The sequence below is a fragment of the Castor canadensis genome, chromosome X (assembly GCF_047511655.1).
Source record: "Castor canadensis chromosome X, mCasCan1.hap1v2, whole genome shotgun sequence".
Lineage (NCBI taxonomy): Eukaryota > Metazoa > Chordata > Mammalia > Rodentia > Castoridae > Castor > Castor canadensis.
In genome coordinates this window covers 101,765,741-101,788,913 of record NC_133405.1, presented here as the reverse complement: position 1 = coordinate 101,788,913, position 23,173 = coordinate 101,765,741, and the positions used below count along the sequence as shown (strand labels likewise).

At 33.9% G+C, this 23,173-nt stretch overlaps 1 protein-coding gene across 6 annotated transcripts in view; it reads left to right on the top strand.

Moving 5' to 3' along the window:
* The window catches only part of Kdm6a (lysine demethylase 6A), a 198,442-nt gene that overhangs the window by 161,485 nt on the left and 13,784 nt on the right, over nucleotides 1–23,173 (top strand). For all 6 annotated transcript variants that reach the window (XM_074062348.1, XM_074062345.1, XM_074062346.1 and 3 more), the window contains 9 exons: nucleotides 3,759–3,888; nucleotides 5,235–5,340; nucleotides 6,694–6,899; nucleotides 9,507–9,571; nucleotides 10,454–10,528; nucleotides 11,223–11,371; nucleotides 14,351–14,465; nucleotides 17,270–17,457; nucleotides 18,225–18,366. In XM_074062348.1, the coding sequence (XP_073918449.1) occupies nucleotides 3,759–3,888; nucleotides 5,235–5,340; nucleotides 6,694–6,899; nucleotides 9,507–9,571; nucleotides 10,454–10,528; nucleotides 11,223–11,371; nucleotides 14,351–14,465; nucleotides 17,270–17,457; nucleotides 18,225–18,366 (1,176 nt within the window). The remainder of the gene's footprint in view (nucleotides 1–3,758; nucleotides 3,889–5,234; nucleotides 5,341–6,693; nucleotides 6,900–9,506; nucleotides 9,572–10,453; nucleotides 10,529–11,222; nucleotides 11,372–14,350; nucleotides 14,466–17,269; nucleotides 17,458–18,224; nucleotides 18,367–23,173) is intronic.

Here is a 23,173-nt window from a genome sequence, read left to right as displayed (position 1 = left end):
AGAGACTATTTGTGATTAAGTATTTAAAATGTCATCTGGGCTGTTTTATTACCTATTTTCAGTCAGTTTTTTAACTATGTAGTAGTTACCTTTAATCTGACAGACTAAAACAGAAATTACATCATTTTTAAAAATTATTTTCTCTATTTGGTACACATATCTGGCCTACAACATGATTACTGTTGTTACTCTTAACCGTTCTTCACAATTTTTTCATGTGAGTATTTAATACCATATTAGATGATTTCTAAATCATAAATTCTTCTAAATCATACATAGTAGGCTTGAGCTCCTAGCCTATTTAAAAATAATAGGAGTGTTGAGACCAAGAGCTATACCTGGCTCTCTAGAGACCACAGTGCTTTGTTTCATTACCAGTTTGATTCCTTTCTCCCTATTTCCCACTCAACTGCTGTGGCCTCTGTCCTAGTGCTGCTCGCACTCTGCTGGAGTAGGGGCTTCCTCCCTCATCCACTCTGTAGACTCAGGACAGTTGCTAGAAAATGGGGAGCAATTGAGAAGTCCACAGCTAACATGGACTGTATGGAAGGGTTTTCTGGAGGAATATTGTCAGAGTTCCATGGAGCTGTATTCTATTTCCCAAGTTATAAACTGTATACAGTAGCAGTTTTCATTAATAAAGTTTTATGCTACAGGTGCCTAGTTGATTGTGTTTATTAATTAATGATTATACTCTTCCATCTCATTTTTGAGGCTTATTGTGAACATTCACTTTATAGTATTTAAGTATATTCTGATAGTTTCAATTTAAACTTTTAACCATAAAGGCAATTTTGCCTTACTACAGAGACTTAGTCTTGTAATAACTAGATTCATCAAAACTAAGTAGACCCCTGGGGTTGCTTGGGTTAGTGCAATAAATCTATGCATGATTTTATGAAGAGATAAAAAATTACTCAGATAAATTAGAGATGAAAGTCTTGTGAAGCTAAGATGGTAAATGATGGGTGCCATGTTTGTCATTTCTGTGTTCTGTTAATGGGGTCCTGTACTGGGCAGGAGTCCAGAACTCAGAGAAGGAGAAAGTAACACCGGCACAAGAGACTTAGGAGCTTCCCAGCAAAAGATTTAAAGTATGGATGGTTTTACTCACAGAACATTTTCCCATCATTTCTTTACCAAATGATGTGGTAGAAAAATTTTGAAAGCAAAATTTTTATTTTGATTTTTTAAATAATTGGGCAATGACTAGTTCCCTCCTACTCTGCTTGACTCAGAAGAAAGAGTGTAAAAATGGGAGAACGAGATTTAAAATGGAATAATTTCTAAATCCTTTTCAGCACTTGCTAATTTTCTTCAACTTCAACTTCTTTTCTCTGTATTTTGGACTTCTAGATTAAAGTTTCATGACTACAAGTGTTCTAAATAGTGTCCAAAAGATAAAGTCTATTCTTGGTGTCTCCACAGCCCTGCCCTTTGCATTAGAATTGATAAGTATATTTTAAGTAGAAAATACTTACAGTCACTGTGCAGACAACTATATTCATCACTTCCCTCAGGGAAATTCCTATTTGTTTCCGACTTGATCTTATAGGAAAGTAGTCATTGTTCGAAACACAATGAGGACATATGACTTGTTTGTACTATTTACTCAGAGAACCTTATTTCCACATAGACAGTTATCTTTTGAAAGTGGTGGTTATTTTCTGTCTTACTCTTGTTTGGCCTATCTTAGTGTTGCAAAGGTCGGTGTTACATACTTCTTTTATGGTTTAAAATTGTAATTGCAACTTTTACGTGATTGAATCATCAGCTCCCTTAATCATGCCTTCACTTTTTCTTTCCTACTTTAAAATACAGGCAGCAGTATTTTTCATTGTTTCACTTTGCCATTGCCTTTTCTAAAAATTGTCACAGAACTGTAGAAATGATGGAAAGAGACAGTTCTCCTAATCTGTCAGATTCTGTTTTCTAATACCATTTCTTAATGTCCAAAATTGTAGAAGCTTAAACTTTGGTGCCACATGTAATTAGCATGAGATGGTCTTTTATGGTCAATTTTAGTATGTGGTCCATATCTGTCAATTTCTTAAGGTATTAATCATTTACTTTGAAATAGTATATCCATCTCCTTTTGTGGAAAACAAATTTTCTCTATTCTGAGACATTTTATTTAAAATCCACAGTGAAAGTGTGGCGTATAAAAAATTCAATGTAAAAACTGAATATTGTTTACCTAGATATTCTAAGTGAATTTTATGTTGCAATTTGTTTAATGGTAATACTTGAATTATTTCTTTACTAGTCTCTGTTAAGAACTTTCTGCTTGCTGAAAGCAAAAAATTCCATCTAGTTTATAAATTAATACCAATTTTATACCTAAATTAAAAACTTAAACATATATCTCTTTAAATGTATAGAACACTCAGGCTTTAGAGAGATGTTAAAAACTGATATTGGGCATGATATTCATCTGTTTAACCTTTGTTAATTAAACTTAAAATTGCATTTTAATAACAGTTCCACAAACTTTAAGTCAGTTATTTTAAACTTTAATTTATTCCTTTTAGACTTGCTGTGAACTCTCTTGGTTTTACTTAAAATTGTATTTGAAAAAGTTAAGAAAGACATCCACGGTGTGACTTATAGAGCATCTCAATAACGCATAACAGTGGAATTTCAAATTTAAAATTTTCATTAGTGCCAGCTAAAAATATTTGTAAGATTTTTCAGTGTAGCAAAGTGAGGAAAATTAATTGTTCCCAACCTGTACTTTTCTATAATTTTTGATGAAAAAAACCCCAGCTAATTCTTTCAGTAAATAAGGTTACTAAATTTATTACATAACCACCATAATTATAATGTTCAGATTATTTTCTGAAATTTTAATGTTAAGAGCACTTGTGATAATTGGATGAGGTAAGTTAGTTAACCTAAAATGGTTTGAAAGCTCAAGACTGTTTCTTACTGATTTTTCCAAGTTGGACAGAAACATCTTTTTTTTCTTCTTACATGAAGAGAGTTATAGTTCTGAAATAATTATACTATATTTTAAAATTTTGAGATTTTAATAAACATGGTAGCTTCATTAAAGAAAAATAAACTCTTAGTTTTAGTAAGTAATAACTGTTGTCAAAGAATGGATAGCACCTATATGCATTGTTTAAAAATTGGTATAATTTAATGTGAATTTTAGTAGACTGGAGTCTTGCTTATGAGCTAAGTAGTTGTACAGGAAACATTTTTTCAAGTTTGAGAAAAGGAAAAAAAAGGATCTCAGGTTTGTACTCTCTGTAAGAGTTGTCACAACAATATTTTCATTAAAATTAATAATATGATACATTCTATTTTAATTTTTATCTAGACCTTTTTTGGTCAAGCTAATGTTTTGACATTTGATGGAAAAGAATGTGATGGTGGAAAGGAAATGGGAGCTCATATTTGTTTTTTTGCGGGGGGATTGTACTGAGGTTTGAATGTGGGGCCTTGTACTTACTAGGCAGGCACTCTGCCTCTTGAACCCTGCCTCCAACCTCTCATATTTGTTCTTTAGGTGCAGAAAAGAAATTGGAAAATAACAAATAATTCATGTGTTGTGCTTTTATTTTTCTTCAGTGAAAGATAGGAATTGAGATTAGAATTTGCTGAAATTAATAGTCATTCTTAGCTTTTCCAGATGGATCAAAATTTCATGAGTTTATGCAAATGTCTAATCATTTAACTAGATTCTATTCAGAATTTTTTTTCCTGTTTTATAATGTACACCTGATTTATTCTTTCTTTTTTTTTTTTTAAAGGAATCTAGGTAAAAATGGCTTATCTAATAGTAGCATTTTGTTGGATAAATGTCCACCTCCAAGACCACCATCTTCACCATACCCTCCCTTGCCAAAGGACAAGTTGAATCCACCTACACCTAGTATTTATGTGAGTCTAAATTGACTGAGTAGAAATCAGTCAAACCAGTGTTTGTATATTCCTAACTTTCATGAACGTTTTTAAGTCTATGAATGTTCTTTAATAAGGATTGTAAGGATTATAATTATTGGCAGCATAGTGAATATGCTTGGGCTAAAATATATTTAGTCACAAAGATTTTATAATAACACTTTTTAAATGCCTTCTCAGTTATTAACTATGATTATATTAGAACAGTGAGAGATGCTTTAAAAAAAAAAAGGTATAATTTTGAGCAGTATTAGGCAAAAAACTACCTAACAGTATTAACTTTTTTTTGAGTAAACTGAGTTTTTAAGTTTACCTTTTGTTAATGGAATGGACCTAATGTTCATTCCATTTTATATATCTAGTAAATGAAAAATGGTATTGCCTACCTTCAGAAAAAGTTTTGTGAACATAAAATGTGACAATAAATGTATGCCACTGAAAAGCTTACTAGGTTATTGAAAACATTTAAAACTTGGTATTTGATATCTGATAGAGGAAGTTGGTAAGATTTGAATAAAAGTACTTCTTATTTATGTTTTTTTTTCCAAGTAGGTCTATTGTGTTTCCTTCCAGCTTCTCACTTCTACCATAACTGGAAAAATAAAACACACACACACACACACACACACACACACGAACATTGTGATTTCCCCCCCTCCACCCCGTGGTTTTTTTTTTTTTTTTTTCTTTTCTTTTTTCATAAACCATGTAACATGAAAGTGACCATCTTAACCATTTCAGAGTGTACAGTTCAGTAGGGTTAAGCACATTCACATTGTTGGGCAATCTATCTCAAAATTATGCATCTTGCCACACTGAAAATATGCCCATTGAACAAATCTCCTTTCCCCCCTCTTCTCAGCCCATGGCAGCTACCATATCACTTTCTGTTTCTATGAATTTGACTGCTTTAGAGGCCTCATATAAGTGAATCCATGCAGTATCTTGTCTTTTTGTGACTGGTTTATTTGTTTAACCAAATCTCCTCATGATTTATCCATGTAGCATGTGATAAAATTTTCTTCATATTTTAAGTCTGAATAATTGTAAGAACTTTTGTGGATGTTGCAATGTACCCCCAGTATAACAAAAATAATAATAAAAATTAATTCTATTTCTCCCATAGTTTGTTCAACGTGTAGTAGACTAAAGAAATGTATGGGGTTACTGTCTAATTACAATTAGAGTTTAAAATGGTAAAATATTATAGAAATGTCAGCATGTAGGATACATTATTTAAATTGTGGTAATGAGTATGAATTTGCGGTATAATATTTTTAAAACTATGTTTTCCTGAGATTTAAACACATACTTTAATTTTGCAGTTGGAAAATAAACGTGATGCTTTCTTTCCTCCATTACATCAATTTTGTACAAATCCAAACAACCCTGTTACAGTAATACGTGGCCTTGCTGGAGCTCTTAAATTAGGTAAGCTTTAAGTTAAAAAAAGGAAAGTATTATTTGTGTGTAATTATGCATGCTGTCTTCCAAATTTTGTGGGGTTGAGGATAGTCCTCAGAATTGAACTCAGGGCCTCAAGCTTGGCAGGCAAGTGCTGTACCACTTGAGCACCATAGTCCTTTGACTTTTAGTTTTGTTCTTTAGATAGGTTCTCATTTTTGCCTAGGTTGGCCTCAATCTGCAGTCCTCCTAACTCTATCTCCCATGTACCTGAGATTATAGGCATGCAGTATTATACCTGGTTTATTTTTTGAGGTAGGGTTTTGCTAACTTTTCCCCAGACTGGCCTCAAACTGTGATCCTCTTGTTTCTGCCTGTTGAGTAGCTAGGATTATAGGCATCCACCACCATGCATGGCCCAAACTTTTAAAGCACTGGCAGGGATACTTTTGTTTTCTTTTTCTTTCTTAACATTTTCCTGTTTCAGAGAGAGAATTTGTCCCTTTTTTAAGTCCATAATTTAATATATATTGGCAATATTGGCTACTTGCAATTTTGGGGTAGAATTTTTTGTTTGTTTTTTTTTGGATTTTTTTTTTGACGGGGAGCATACTAGAGTTTGAACTCAAGGCTTCGTGCTTGTGAGGCAAGTGCTCTACCACTTTAGCCATGCCTCCAGTCCTTTTTTCTGTGGTTGTTGATTTTTTTTTTTTAATTGTAATTTAGGGCAACTAATAGAAGAATTTTGAATATAAAATGAAGGTAAAATTTTGTCCTAGTAGTCAAATACTGTGTTATAGTCCCTTAAGTATTTTCTAATACCTACAAGAATTAAATTAGTGAAACTTTGGCCTTGAACCCTTTATTTGTTGGGATGGTATGACCACTAAGTTGGTCCAGGGACTCAGTGTATGATTCTACAAATTTAACCCCTTTTTCTTTTAAAAATTTTTATTTTATTCATATGTGCATACATTGTTTGGGTCATTTCTCCCCCCTCGCTACCAGGCAGAAACTACTCTGCCCTTATCTCTAATTTTGTTGAAGAGAGAGTATAAGCAATAATAAGAAGGACCAAGGGTTTTTGCTAATTCAGGTAAGAATGGCTATACAGGGAGTTGGCATGCATTGATTTCCTGTACATGTGTGTTACCTTCTAAGTTAATTCTTCTTGAACTAAGCTTTTCTCTAATTCCTGGTCCCCTTCTCCTATTGGCCTCAGTTGCTTTAAAGTATCTGCTGTAGTTTCTCTGCGTTGAGGGCAACAAATTAACCCGTTTTCTTAAAAATACAAAACAAAACAAAAAAAAACCAGGGGGTTACACTTTACAACGTGATTCTAAATACAGTTTTTATTTACTAACTACTTTATTTATGAAGACCTGGGACTTTTCTCTACTAAAACTTTGGTGGAAGCTAACAATGAACATATGGTGGAAGTGAGGACACAGTTGTTGCAACCAGCAGATGAAAACTGGGACCCCACTGGAACGAAGAAAATCTGGCATTGTGAAAGTAACAGATCTCATACAACAATTGCTAAATATGCACAGTACCAAGCATCCTCATTCCAGGAATCATTAAGAGTAAGTATTTACTTCCTAAAGATACTTTAGAATTTTAAAGATTATTTTTTTCTGGAGTTTTGAAAGGACATGTAGTTTTGTAAGCATCTCATTTTTTTATGTTTTGTAAAATACCTTGTGAGTGCTATCTGGTTTGCTTTTAGTAAGTCTATGTAAATCTATGAGTTGGTACAGTACATTAAATATTGTTGTAGACAAATATATAATTATTGTTTAGCAAGATGTGTCCATTTCTGGTTTATCTCTATTTAGAGCAGGATTTTCTTTTTTCTTTCTTTTTTTTTTTTTTTTTCCCCCTCTGGTGGGACTGGGGTTTGAACCAAGGGTTTCATGCTTGCAAAATAGCTGCCCTGCCACTTGAGCCAGACCTCCAGTACAGTTTGCTCCGGTTATTTTAGAAATTGGGTCTTTATTTGCCCAGGTTGACCTCAAACCATGATCCTCCCAATCTCAGTTTCCCAAGTAGCCAGAATTACAGGTATGAACACTCAGTGCCCAGCCTAGAGCAGGATTTCTTAACTTCATCACTGTTTACATTTTGGGCTGAATAATTCTTTGTTATATGGTGTTGTGCTGTGTGTTGTAGGATATTTAGTAGCATCTCTTGATTCTCAAAAATATCTTCTGACGTGCCAAATATTCCCTAGGACAAAATTGAGAACCACTGATCTAGAGGACAACCAGTTGTTCTGTTTGCTTTATGCTTACAGAATCGTTGTCTTGTGTCTCCACATTGGTACTTCTGCCAAATTGGTACTCCCTGATAGACAACGCTTTCAGGATGTATTAATTAGTGTTCCTTCCTACCAATCTTAGCCCATATGAAAATGCTGGTAGAAATTTAGGGAATTTATTTTATTTATGGAAAATTTATAAAATTATCAGGATTATTATTAAATGTTCTATTATTAATAGGATTTTTAGTACTGAAGTATTACTTAAATACTCTAGGACCACAATGAGAACTTTGTGAATTCGCCAACAAATTGAACCTAAAGCAGCCAGAGAAATGAGTTTGTTGACTGTATTACCCAAATACTTGAATATACTAAGTCGTTTGTTCTTTAAATGTCCTACCAGCTAGTATGTGATATGTGACTAATAAAGATTTGCTTGGTTTTGTTAAAAGTGTTTAAAATTGTGCTTGGAGTGCAAGTTTTTGATCCAGGCAATGTCCTGAATATTTGTGTTCCTTTCCTGCTGCCACTCCCTACATCCTACAAAGAAATTCATCTAGTGAAAACAGTCCTGCAACCTTTTTTCTTTTATTATTAAAAATTTATTTAAGGAATTGGCTCATGAAATTTTGTAGGCTTGAGATACCTACAATTTGGTGCAACCAGCAGGACTGGAGAGCCTGAAAAGAGTGGCAGTTTGAGTCTCGAGGCAGAAGTCTACAGCAGAACCAGGAAGAGCCAGTGTTGCAGATGAAGTCTTGAGCTGGCTGCTTCAGAATTCCCTCTTGCTCACTGGAGCATATTCTTTTGTTCTCTTCTTTAACTGATAAGATGAGTGAGGTTCACCCACATTATGGTGGTCAGTCTGCTTTACTCAGAGTAACCAAAAACATCCTCAAAAGAAATATGCACATTTTGGTCTAGCTGTGTATTGGAGATATCTTACTGGGCAATTTGCCAGGTTCTCTGGAGTTCCCCTGAAGTTTTCTTTCAGCCTTGTAAGAACTCAAGAGTTCCAGGGTCTGTCAGCTATTCACCATCTTGGTCTCTCTCATGCAACGAATTCATTGTCTATAGAGATCTCTGTAGTTAAAACTTGAATATACTTCATCTGCATTATGGTAATACTATACTCAGAAGAGAGTAAGCAGGATTCAAAGAATAGCCAAGGAAGATTTGGAGAAAAATAGTTGAAAAGCAAAGATAATAAGCAAAATATTAAATGAGAAGGGATTCGTAACCAAAGAAAGGATAATTTTAAACTATTCTTAGAGGCATGGGCTAATACATATGAAAAAATTTGACATATGTTCATAAATTGTACATATAAAGGGAAGGAATCCAAAATGTCAGTAAATATTGCTAACTTAGAAATGATACGATATGGGCTGGAGGCGTGGCTCAAGTGGTAGAGTGATTGTTACAGCTCTGAGTTTAAACACCAGTACCACAAAAATTAAAAAAAAAAAGAAAAGCAGAAATAATAGGACAGTGCTAAGAGAAACTATGATAAATGTTTAACCGTCTTCCATTTGTTCACAATCAAGAAGAGAGTGCATTATGTGCACATATCTCTGCTAGCTTAGAACATTTCTGACATTTCTAATCAAGGTTGAGACTTATCAGGCTTTTTAGCTTTCCTTAAATTTCCTTTCTTCTTGCAAATGTGACCAATATGACAAATTACAGTGTAACTTTGTAGGAAGTGGAGGAAGTTGGATTCCATGCCATGCAAAGATTTGAGTTTTATTGGCTCTTTAATGTGGTCTTTCAAGACATCTTCATGCATAAGAGGCCTATAGAAACTTAGTTCCAAAACATAGATAATATCATCAATCCAGGTTTTTTGGTTTTTTTTCTATTGGTATGAAGGAAAGAAGAGCCAGTTGTGGAAATACTAAACTAGAATGTTTTTTTGCTTAATCTGTAGGAAGAAAATGAGAAAAGAAGTCACCATAAAGACTACTCAGATAGTGAATCTACATCTTCAGATAAGTAAGTCAGTTTTTTTCTTTTTTTATTATATTATTGTTGTACTGGGTGTACATTGTGACATTTACAAAAGTTCCTATAAAATATCATAGTCGAATTTACTCCCTCCATTATTTTCCTTTATCATCCCCAACCCCCATTCCCAGAATAGTTCTAACATGTCTCGTTTTTCCATTTTAATACAAGTACATAATATTTCTACTACATTTCCTCCTCCTACACCGTTTCCTTATGTCCTCCCCCCTCCCACTGTTAGCAACTCCCAGACAAAATCTGTTTTACCTTACTGTGCTCTCTTTTTTGAAAAAAGACATTTTTGTTTGTTTAAAATAGCTATACAGGGAGTTCCACTGTGACATTTCCACTGATGTGTATTATAACCCAAATTGTTTCATCCCCTCTATTTTTCTCCTTTCTACCTTAATCTCCTTCTTATGGTGATTTCAACAGGTTTAAAAATTCTATATTCAATCGTATATAGCAAGTACATCACAAATATTCACCTTGTTAATTTCCTTTTTTTCCCCTCCCTCTCCCTTTGGTATGATCTGTTTTTCATAATAAGTTCTTGTATTTGTATTGTGTCTGTCTCCCACATATGAGAGAATACTTGCAGCCTTTGTCTTTCTGATCCTGCCTTACTTCACTTAACATGATGTCCTCCAATTGCACCTATTCACCTTCAGACTATATGGTTTCATTCTTCCTTATGGCTCAATAAAAGTCCATTTTGTGTGTGTGTACATACCACATTTTCTTAATCCATTCATCAGTTGTAAGTCATCTGGGTTGTTTCCATAGCTTGGCTGTTGTGAATATTTTTAATGTTTACTTGGTATTTCTGTTTGAAAGACATGTTTTTAATATTTTCTCTCTCTCCTTAAGTTCTGGGAGGAAGAGAAAAGGACCCTTTAAAACCATAAAGTTTGGGACCAACATCGACCTGTCTGATGACAAAAAGTAAGTCCTCATAATAATAATATTTCTGTGAAGTGATGCAAAGAAGTATTATTCTCAAGATTGTCATTTTTCTAAATTGAGATTAAGCCAAAGAAGTTCTGTTAGGCTTTTCCTTTTTTTTTTTCTTTTGAAACAGGGTTTCAATATATAGCCCAGGCTAGCCTTGAACTCATAATCCTCCTGCTGGGATTACATGTGTGTGCACTACCCCATCTAGCTAAAGTATCTTTAGCTTAAAACTTTTTTGGAGGGGCGGGGGGTAGTACTGGGATTTGAACTCAGGGCCTCATGCTTGCTAGGCAGGCATTCTACCTCTTGAGCCACTCTGCCAGCTCAGTTTAAAACTTGCACAGTTTTCATCAAGACCCTGACCTTACGCTAATTACACAATCATAAAATTGTATATTTTAGCTATATGAAATAGAATTACATGAAATAATTATACAGCACAACAGTAAGAATAGTCTTTTTTTTTTCATTTATTTACTTGGTCTACAATTTTTATTCTTTCACTGAAATTTTTATTATTTACATCAGATTTTTTTTGGAAAAATCTTCAAAATTTTAAGCATTCTAGACTATGTGAAAGAAATTTACAGATTTAACTTTTTCTGATTTGAACATAGAGCTTTAAAAAATGGTTAACTCACAGGTTTTTGTAGCAGGGCTTCACACTTGATCTGTTTTATTGCAGATGGAAGTTGCAGCTACACGAATTGACTAAACTTCCTGCTTTTGTGCGTGTCGTATCAGCAGGAAATCTTCTAAGCCACGTTGGTCATACCATACTGGGCATGAATACAGTGCAACTATACATGAAAGTTCCAGGAAGCAGAACACCAGGTAATTTTTATGTACTAACATCTCATAAAATTGAAAAAGCAGAATTAATGAAATATGTAAAGAGAACCAGAATCTTTCCATTTGAAATTAATACAACTGAAGGGATTATTCCTATCAATAAGGTTAGACTCAGATTAAGATTTTTCTTCCCCCATTTGGATTATCTTTTTAAATATAATAGTCAAGAAATAATAATGATTTGTTCTAGAAAAGGAGTCAAAGAAAATAAGTTCCTATGATCTAAAAGTTCTGTAGTTTATTTTATCTATGGCAGAGAGTGGCAGGGTATGGTGTTTTCTAACCCCTTTTCTTTTTTCTTTCTTTGCTTTTTTTTTTTTTAATATATGGTGTTGCACACCTAAAACTCTAGCACTCTGTAGGGTGTAATAGGAGGATCAAGAGTTCAAGGTCAGGCTGAGCTACAAAATGAGACTCTGTCTTTAAGTTTGTGTGTGTTTCAAAGAAAGTATAAGTTGCAATCCTCTAATTGGGTGGCTACTGACAGTTTTAAAAACCACTTGATGATGTGGAGACATTACTAGACTCATACTGGTGTATAGTCTGGACTTTAATTAGGCTTGTCATTTATGGAAAGTCATGTTCCTTCTTTTTCTTCACTTGTCAAATGAATTAGTTTTTAGCCTTCAAATTTTCATTCAAAACTAATGTACAATCTTCTTTGTATCTCTTTGAATTGACATGAAATTTCACGGAGTGATATTTGAAATATTTAACAATTGCTACAACCTTGGCACTGATCAATTGGGAGAGATGCTGATGATAACTAGTTCAGCTATACCAGTGCTTATAGGCTGCATATCTCCCTCAGGACCTTCCATTTTCTACTTGTAGTAGCCATGGCTTGAAAAATAGTCTGCTTCCTTCTTTGTCACCTTAATGAATCATACCTTAAGAATTGTTTCTGAATAGGACTATGCTGCTTCTGAATAACAGATCAGTGGTTTCCACCCTTGGTTGCTCATTTTAATCTCCTGATAATCTTTGTAAAAATACATAATTGATATCTGGGGATTGAGATCCAAGCATGAGCATTATTAAACTAGCAAACAAACAAAAAATTATACCCAAGGGATTGTACTATACAGCCAAGATTGGAAGCATTATTCTCTTGCCATTTGAAGCCCAAGTTTGGGTATTTCATCATAGGTAGACAACTATTTAAATACTGGGTAAGCTGTTCGAACTTGTTAGTTAGGATTCTATTTAGTATCAGATTGGTTCTAAAGTTCATTTCATTTGGGAACTTCTATCCAATTTTAATTATTTTATGCAAATAATAATTTCCTCTGTAGGCTGGTGGAGTGGTTCAAGTGATAGAGTACCTGCCTAGCAAGTGTGAGACCCTGAGTTAAAACTCCAGTGCCATCAAAAATAAATAAATAAAGTTTTCCTCTGTAAAGAATCCCTTTTTCATTGCAAATCTAAGGAAAAAGCAAACTTGATAGATTACTTGTCACTTACGCCTTGACTGTTCTGGAGTTTTGTTTGTTTCTATGGTTTTAGTTTTCCAAAAGTAACTTATGTAACTCCAAACAATTCTCTGAAGAATTCCTTTATATTTCCAATAGAAATATAATGCAAGTCACATAATTTAAAATTTTTGATAGTCATTATATCCAAAATATAAACATGTTAATTACAAAATTACAGAGATTTTTTCACATTTATTTCATAGTAAGTATTTGAAATCCAAGTATACTGTTCAGTTACTGCATATTTCAACTCACATTTCAAATGGTTATCATTTGGTACAACATAGTCTTCAAAGAAAATGTTGTATGGTTTAATCAGTTCAGTTGAACTTAAAAAGCATTATTTTTGAGTATCTTATCATTAGGTAAACACTTTGTTCTTGTAGTTACGAGCTTAGTGGCACTTGTTTTGATGGACTTAACAATCAAACATGTATGTTCTGTTACTAAGGTTCTAAACTTACATGCTCTTTAGGCTATACCCTAGATGTTTTTCATTCCGATGGTGGGACCCCAACCTGTCTAGTGATAAGTTTTATTTAGCATCTATGCTATGGGCAGTTCTCAATGTCTACCTATAGTAGGTGACAGTTAAGTACTTAGTTCCCTTGAGCTGCTTGCTCTAATAAAAGTTCCAGGGTTGGTGAAATGAGAAGCCCCTTGCAGGGCCTGATCCCAGTTAGGTCAAATTGAAAAAATGCAATTCCTTGAGAACAAAGTCTACTGCTCCCTCTACAACCAGGGACACTCACACCAGGAACACAAACTTTTAAGTCTATCACTTGACCAATGATGTGGATAAGGTCAGATAAGTTAAAGTACCACAATGTCTACCAGGTTTAAGTTATACCTTTCTCCTGGTCAAGCATTCTGTTGGTTGCTGTAAACATATGACTATTTCCCTGAGTTCTGACAAAGTTGATCTCGGTGATTTTCACTAGATGTTTTTGGTGTTTCTGGAGGATGGACCTTCAAAGCTCCCTACTCTGCCATTTTTCCTGGTATCACTCTGAAGTAGCTATATTTTGTAAATAAGACATCTTGCATCTTTTCCAATGTCCTAATAGTGCTTATGAGAAATGGGGATTAGTTCATAAGAAAAAAATGGTAATGACATCTGTAATAGCTAATATTTATTGCTTACCATGTAATAGGCACTATTCTAATCAATATTTCATTGGTCTTCAGAACAACCCAATAATTTCTTAGGAATTGTTGTTATAAGGCAACTGAGTCCGAAATGTATAATAACTTGCCAAGGATCATGAAATGATTAAGCCAACCCAGACCCTAAACTCTTAACTATGTCATTCATAGAAGCCCTTACTGAATAATTTCCAAGTACCAAACTTAGCTCTAAAACCAGACTTGACAAAAAAAAAAAAAACCCTAGTGAACATGTGTAAGGTTTCACTTCTGTTGACTTAATGTTCTATAGAATTTATAGTATACTGACTGACTTTTTTTTTTCTTTGCACATTTTTAGGTCATCAAGAAAATAACAACTTCTGTTCAGTTAACATAAATATTGGCCCAGGTGACTGTGAATGGTTTGTTGTTCCTGAAGGCTACTGGGGTGTTCTGAATGACTTCTGTGAAAAGTAGGTTTCCAAGATAAATTTTCTTTAAATATAAGTTTTTGAAAACAGTATTTGTAATGGACAACTTATCAAACTGGATACCCTAATGGATGCATAGCCAGTTTTCAATTACCATTCAGCAGAAAATTCATGATAAATGATTTAATTTCACACCTATTATTTTGTGTTATGAGATATTTTTAAGAAAGATGCTGTGAAAACACTTTATGCAATAATAGTTATTAATTAGAGTTTAGAAAGATTGAACTATTAGTTTAATTTTAAAAACAATGCATAAATACTTGCTCATTTGAAAGGGATATATTCCTAAGAAAAATTGTTTCATTATAAATGCTTTCTTTTAGGAAGGGGAAAGAATTCTGTATTTGAGGACCTTTATAGTTGGGAAGAACTCATGCATGAATGTATTACTCTTTGCCAAATCATCATGATACAAATAATTTTTAAAAACTTTTTTTATAAAGGAATTTTACAGAATTTAATTAACTGCTTCAGATTTTGCTTTATGTCATGAAAGAGCATGCATAGTGGAACCCTGCCTTTCTTTAAGATCCTCAAAATAGCCTTCTTTTATTTATGTGTTTTATTTTAAAGAGTACTTTGGAAGTTCTTTTTCAAATTTGTCTAAATTATTGGTAGAACCTTACCATGTTCTTTTTTTCTGAAAATTACTCTATTATGTAAGAAGCTGATATTTTCATTTAGCAGTAATACTGAAAAATAATTGATAAAAATTTAGAAAGCATAAAATATAAACATTTGGCATTATGCCTCCAACCCAATTAAATGAAAATGTGTTATGAGATTTCTTTGAAAACTAATTATACATATATTCCACATACTAACTTGTAATTTCTTACTTTGGCTTAAGGATCTTTGCCACAAATATTTGGATTTATTCAGAAGTACATCATTGCTGAAAAATAAAATGATACATAATTTCTTTGTATACAGGCAAGAGATAATCACATTACTGTGTCTTCATTATTTAGCATGTAGGTTTACTTTCATGTAATTATAAAGCCAGTGGTAGGGAATTGAAAATTTTCAAATGTACTGATGAACTAACCTGATTTGCTTTAATTTGTATGGGCTAGCAGTTCTGTAGCAGCAGTGAAGTTTCCATTATGGTGCAGATTTTTATTAAAATTTGACTTTGCAGTATATTGTTGCAGCTTCAGTACAGTGATCCTTGTTCATTTCTGAGTAGGCATTGGCTAATTTTAGGGTGAGTTTTCTTTCCTACCTAAATGGAGAGAGGTGTCTTGGCAACAAAAATTATTAGAATAAGTAGATGATGTCCAAAATGTTTGAGCTTGGGGAGAATAAAAATAACAAGTTTGTATAAAGGGTAAGGCAAATTTAATAGCTAAGTTGTAGAAGTAGTGCTTGCTACCACAACATTTCACTGTAATTGTGTGTCACATAAACATTGTGGCTTCTGGTACTGTATCTGTACTTTATTGTGTACCTGCCTTAAAATAACCATTCTTTTGAATATATAATTAAAATAGTACTTGCAATTTTAATTTTGCGTTTTTGTAATTTTGGCATTTTTGTTTGTTTTAACTTGTTGATTATTTGATTGCTTGCTTGCTTTGGGGTAGACAGTCAACACATAGGTGAAATAGGGCTAGGATTTGTGTTAGCAACCATTTTTTGCTCTGTACGGAACCTTTTCTGGACTGTACCTAATAACCCTTCTCACAGCAATCCTTATCCGCTTGCAGTTAGGCTGCCACTGCCACTCTAATTTAGACTTTCACAGAGTACCCTTGTATTTTTAAGGGTGAAGAAAAAGAGACTTAAGGTTCCATTAGATCTAGGGTTGGCAATTTCCTTTTTCCATAAAGGGCCAGATAATAAATATTTCAGGATTTGCAAATCATATGGTTTCTTTCACAGTTTTGTCATTGTAATACAGAAGTCGTCAGAGCTAATAGATAAATGAATATGGCAACTGTATTCTAACAAATTTTATTTAAAAACACAGTGGGGATCATGGGCCATAGTTTAATAACTCCTGGTCTGTGTATAAAATGAAATTTTAAACTAATAATAATTTCTGAGTACACTTCATCATATATTTTAGCACAAGACATGAAGTGAAGGCTCTTTCTTAGTTCTTAAGGAAAGAGATAAGGAAAGTTCTTCCTTCCCAAAAGAATTTTAAAAATTCTTTTATGCGAAAAGTTCTTATATAGTTTATGAAGTACTTCATATCATGATGGAGAGTAATAAGCCAAACATCAAAAAAGAAGCTTAGTAATAACTATATAATGCTTCCAGAGTATGCTGGTGTCGTGGTTATTTAATAAGTTTAATCATATAGAGATTGACATCTTGTCCCCCTTTTCCTCCTTATGATTCAAGACAGCAGTAGAAATCCTTCCTCAAAAATTGAGCGAAGTTTCAATTTTAAATGACTCGATGTCATCTCCACCCTCCATTTACCTTTCAGTGATTTCCAGGTACTTTAGGGAGAAGGGTTCAATAAAAAGTAGTCTTTATTGAATTGAGATCAAAAATTTAAAAATACGTAAGTATTACTTCAAAGTACCTCCAGATTTCATTTGGATCTTTGAAAAATCAACATGTTAATCCTGATCTTTTGATAAGTCAATCTGCACTCAACTGTAATTAATTTCACACTCTTCATATACATAGAAAATTTTTTATTGTGTAGGCATTAAGTTTCACTGGAATGAATGAACATTTTTTAACAAAACTTCACCTTTCTTCCAGTCTTATAAGGAGCTTTTAAAAAGTGCCTGATTCATTTGCATTATTTCTTCTTATTTCAGAAATAATTTGAATTTCCTAATGGGCTCTTGGTGGCCCAACCTTGAAGACCTTTATGAAGCAAATGTTCCAGTGTATAGGTTTATTCAGCGACCTGGAGATCTGGTCTGGATAAATGCAGGCACTGTTCATTGGGTTCAGGCCATTGGCTGGTGCAATAACATTGCTTGGAATGTTGGCCCACTTACAGGTATTTTAAAGAATACGCTTTTTAAAAAGTTTATAAAGGCTTAGATCAGATCAATGTATTCTTTTTTTCTTGAAGTAAAACTCACTAAATATTGGTAGAAGAGTGTTTCCTGGCATAAAAATTCAATTTGTAGTATAAGAAATTAAATGCAAGTTGAGAAATGAAAATCCAAGACCATAGATCTCAGCAAATAAAAAGTTTGTGTCCTTCAGTACATGGAAGATAATACTTTTGTTAATTTTTAGAGTCCTTGATTTTGCTTTTTGAAAGAAAATCCTTTATGGGAAAATACAAAATAGAAATGTATTCTTTGAAATTTTTCACTTATTTTGTATGCCATTTGAATGGCCCTATTATGTCAAAAACTGCCCTTAGACAGTATTCAATTAAGGTTAAGAATATGGCCTTTGGAGCCAGAAGGACCTGGATTAGGATGAGGACCTGGCTCTTGTAATTTTGGGCAAGTTATTTAATTTCTCTAGTCCTTGATTTCTTCATCTGTCTAGTAGAGTTAATAAGGTGATGGTAACAGTTAAGTGAGGTAATGAATAGCAGTAACTTTATTCTGACACATGGTCATAGGAAGCACTCTGAATGATCACTACAATTAATATTACCACAATTATCATAAAAACAAAAATTATTTTTGTAGTATTTTGAGGTTTTCAGAATTGGTGTTGAAGATTCATCACCTGAGATGGTGATAATGGTTATCTTCATAGTTTTTGGTACTTTGGGATGCATTATAACTCTTTTTTTCCCCCTAGCCTGCCAGTATAAATTGGCAGTGGAACGGTACGAATGGAACAAATTGCAAAGTGTGAAGTCAATAGTACCCATGGTTCATCTTTCCTGGAATATGGCACGAAATATCAAGGTCTCAGATCCAAAGCTTTTTGAAATGATTAAGTAAGTGCTTTCTAAAACTGCTGTAGTCCCTCTCTTTTTTGGGGGTAATGTTAACTATTAAATACTTCTTTTCCCCATAGAATTATGTTGACATTAAACAAAATGGTCCAAAAGTCTAGCAAAATGTAATAGGAGATTCCAAATGTTAGAAACACTTTTACTTTCCCAATAGCACACTGTGACACAGAAAAAAACAAAAGCATAAATGATTTTACACCAATAGATTCACATTCCACTTCCCCACTCTTTTATGAACCACCTGATTTCCCAGAAGAATTTTAATTTTACTGTTGAAAGTCTGCTTTTTGTAACTGGGGGGGGAAATGGCATCACAAAATAATTGCTGTTACAGAGACATAAGCAATTAACCTAGGGATTTGACTAAAATGTCAATTTTTTATTGTTTATAAGTTACCAACTTATAATTGTCCCTTTTTAGCTGCTTTAAACACTTAAGTTTACATAAATTCTTATTTAATGACTGATTTTGAATACATATACAGTAGTAAATGCTTCAGTTGTTGTCAGTTTCTATCCTAGTTCTTTTGTATATCTATTTAGAGGTAATATTTTTCAAACAGTACTGTATAGCAGTATCATGTCTGCTATTACTAAAATCAGTCTCCCAACAGTAGGAATTCTGGTCAAAGAAATCATGGGAAATGAATTAAATAAAGTTGAACAAGTCCTTTGTTTTATGAGAAAAGTTTTTAGATGCTGTATGTGTTGATGTATTTTGTGAGTGGGAGAGAAGTTATAATGTATAGTGTTCCCCAAATTTATTTGACCAATGTCTTTTGAAGAATTGATCTCAAAAGTTCATTTGGAATGTGCTGCTTTGTACTTAAATTTTAAGTTTGCTTTAGTCTTTGTTAAAACAGTATTTTTACACTAAGTATGTCTCCTGCAAATATGTTCATTTGACCAGCATGTGTTGTTTTTAGGCTACTGCCTTTGAAAGTAATCCTAGCTTATTAAAATGATTTTGAGCCTGGCTCTGGTGGCTTCCACCTCTAATCCTAGTTACTCAGGAGGCAGAGATCAGGAGGATCCCGGTTTGAAATCAGCCAGGGAAAACAGTTCACAAGACCCTATCTCAAAAACACTCATGAAGAAGAAGGGCTGGTGGAGTGGCTCAAGGTGTAGGCCCTGAGTTCAAACCCCTATACTGCACAATTTTTTTTTTTGCAGAACCCCCAAATTTTATTGAAATAAAAATTGTATGAATATGGTAACATTCCTATTACTCATCTTATGACAAAGTCTTTTTATCATTTACACTATTTTCTCTAGTCCTTGGCAGGAGTATGTACAGTTAGACCAAAAAAAAAAAAAAAAGCATAGTGAGTAATGCACAAATCCCTTAAAACATGGATCTTAGTTAACATACTCTTTATAAATATAATTGATAGTGGGTGGTGATTGTCCATTTGCCCTATTAGAATATTAAGTTCATTCTTGTTTTGGGGTGGGGAGGGTGACCTAAAGTTATTGAAGATGTGTAGTAAGATGGAAGTAGGTATAAGCTAAATGATAACTTAGATCACCTAAAGGTAAAGAGACGGTACAGTTTCAAAGCCATTTATATGACAGTTACATAGATTGAAAGTGACTCATTACATTTTGGATAGAGTAGGATTTAATTGAATAGGATTTTAAAGGGCATTTAGTCAAAATTCCTACTTAATAGTATCCATAATTTGTGGTCCTCCAGCAATGTCTTGAACATTCTCTTTACCTCACTTGAAAGTTCTTTACAAATTAGCCTAAAATCTACCTGTTATTTGGTCCCAATTCTCTAAATATATTTGAGATTGATAAAGAATAAACCCATTCAATAAGTATTTGAGAACCAACTATATACGAGATACTGTTCTAGGCCGTAAACAGTGTGTAAGACAAAAGGCCTTTGTTACTGTAGCAGAATAAGAGAAAAGAAGAGTGACAGTGATAATCTCAATGAAGTGAGCAGGAATGAAATGAGTATTGTATGTGGGGTTTTAGGATATATTGAGAAGTTAATATATTAATCTTAACTACAATAGGTTACCATTAGAGGATTTTAAGCAGGAGAGGAATTGGTTCCAATTTCAACTTTGAGAAATGGATCTGGTTGTTTTATGGAGAATGGATTCTAATGGACAACGATAGAAGTAGGGAGGACGGGAGGCAGTTGCAATAGTGCTGACCAACTTTTGACAGAGTTTGGCATATAGAGGTAGAGAAAGGGCTCAAACCAGGGATGCTTGTGGAGGTAAAGCTCATAAGACTTGCTTATAGATTAGGTGGTAGACCAAGGGAAAAAGGGACCAAGAGAAGATTGTTGCCAATATTGCATTCTTTATACCTGATCTTCAGTAATTTAAACAGTGTTCACTTCTGTTATCTTTTCCATTCCTTACCACACTCCCATTATACTTGTCACTCTTCTAGGCTCTTTCTAGTTTATCATCTTTCTTTATTATGACATATTAGGCATCAACACCTAAGTTGGACACAGAATTTGGGTGTTTCTCACTTAAAATTACTGGTGATAAAATTGTCTTCTCATGTATTTCTTTTACTTAAATGTACTAACATACTTATCTGTACTCCATTTTACCTGCCACTGCAAAATGGCTAATCATCTGAATCTTGATTGTATTCCTCATTATATTAAGAATTCTCCCAGCTTGAATTGCCAGGAGATGTGACTAGGAAACTCTTGTTGTCATTATATTAGTTGAAAAATACTAAACAGGAGTTCAGACCCTTAGGCCTTGCTTTATAAATTTTCTTTTAAAAGTTGTAGTCATTCAGCCAGGTATTTTGGGGAAGAATGTATTTTGAATGAAGGGTGAAAATACAGAGGTAGGGAGAGACAGGAAGAGCACCTAAAGCCAGCTTAAAACTAAAGTCTTGAACCATCAGAAAGATGCCTTGATTCATGCACAAAATATTTTCCTCCAGTGAAGGAATGAATTTCTTCTTCATAGTTGACCACCAGGTAAAATAATAATTGGCCTCCATGGGTAGGTAACATTGTATGACAAATGCCAGTATTCAGTTAAATCATACTGTGCATGATAAACTGCTTATACTCTGAGAAACTCTGAGTCTCCAGAAAAAAAGCAAGTACATACTCACTTCAGGTTATCTTCTCTTCTGCTTTCATTCTCTCTACAATACCTACCTCCCTGTGCTCTCTCCCGACCTTCTTCTCTACTATGACATTGCATGAACTTAAAAGTGTGTATGATGCAACTCTGCTGTATGTATATTAACAACAGTGCACATTTTGTCTTGAACACAGTATATGTGATGAGTGGTAGAATACAGTATAGTTGTTAAAGTTGGCTAGAGGAAAATGATACTTTGTATGCCAAACTTAAGACTTGTTCTTTGGAGAGCTCTTGGTGGGGTTTTTAACTAATATGGTCTAATTTGGGTTTCATAAAGATCTGTCTAGCAAATAAACACATAGTATAAGCTTCTGGTTGGTAGGAGAAATGAGTGTCAAAGGTCCTTTGGGTTCTGGATGGTTTAGAAATTAATGCTAGTTAGTAAATTGAACGTGGTACTTAGCCTACCACTGAGTAAAGTGCTTTTCAGATTATATCTCAGTTATTCTTCACAACATCCCCAGATCATCCAATTGCTTCCATGTAGAGCCAGGATTTAAACTCATATTTGTCTTATGTGGAAGCACTTGGATCAATCTGTGGTACTGACTCCATTTTGGAGCAAGATTGAATAACTAGTAAAATAAAGCTGTTTAGAAGAAGCTGATTAGGGAATCTTCTACCTAGTGATCTGTGATTGTCTTGAGAGGAAAAGCAGGGGGTGGTGGGGTTGGGAACAGAACTTGGAGAACTATTTCTACTAAAGAAAGAGAAATATGTGAACTAGATGAGCTTCAGAGGAGAGCATGGAGATTATATTGTTTGCTTTGTTCCTCACATCTAATATTCTGACCAAAAAAAATGATAGTTTGGTCTGGCTTGTGAACTGTGGCAGTTCTTAATAAACAGTTCCCCCTTGCCACTCCTTCCCCCTTATTTTGAGTCATTTTCTTCATCTGCTCTTCAATCCACTGTCCATAGCAATTTAGCCTTCTACCTCAGTATATTGATAGGCCCAGCACTTTTTATTTTTTTTTTGCTATAGGGAGTGGAAGCCAGGGTTTCATACTTGGTAGGCAAATGCTCTAGTCCTTTAGTTACATTCCTAGCTCTTTTGTTTGTACTTTGTTTTTGAGATAGGGACTCCCTACCTTTGTCTAGGCTAGCTTCAAACTCATCACCTTCCCTCCCCTACCTCCCAAGTAACTGGGATTACAGGTGTGAACCACCACGCCTAGCTCCAACTTCTTTTGCTGAGGTTACACAAATGTAACTTTTTTTTGTTTTGTTTTGTTTTTTTTGCAGTACTTGGGTTTGAACTCAGGGCCTTGCCCATTTGAGCCACACTCCCAGCCCTAAAGTTTCTTTTAAATCTACATTTGTAAACATGGCATGTGAAGTACCTCAAATCTGACCCCCACCTACCTTATTGGCCACGTCTCTCACTTCTGCCTTTACATGTGTGCTTGAATTGTTTTTCATTTATTGTTATCACTGTATTTGCTATTTTAAACCATTTTTAATATGAATGAACTACAATTTATATACATTTCCCTTTTTTCTCCCTTGAATTACCTTTTAATAAAGCATTAATTCTGTAGACACTGAACATATGAATTATAGGGTATTTTTGCCAGCAAAATATGAGAAGTGGAATGGAAAAAAGATATACCACAGTCTGCTTTCTTAATTCTTTCCCTGAATTG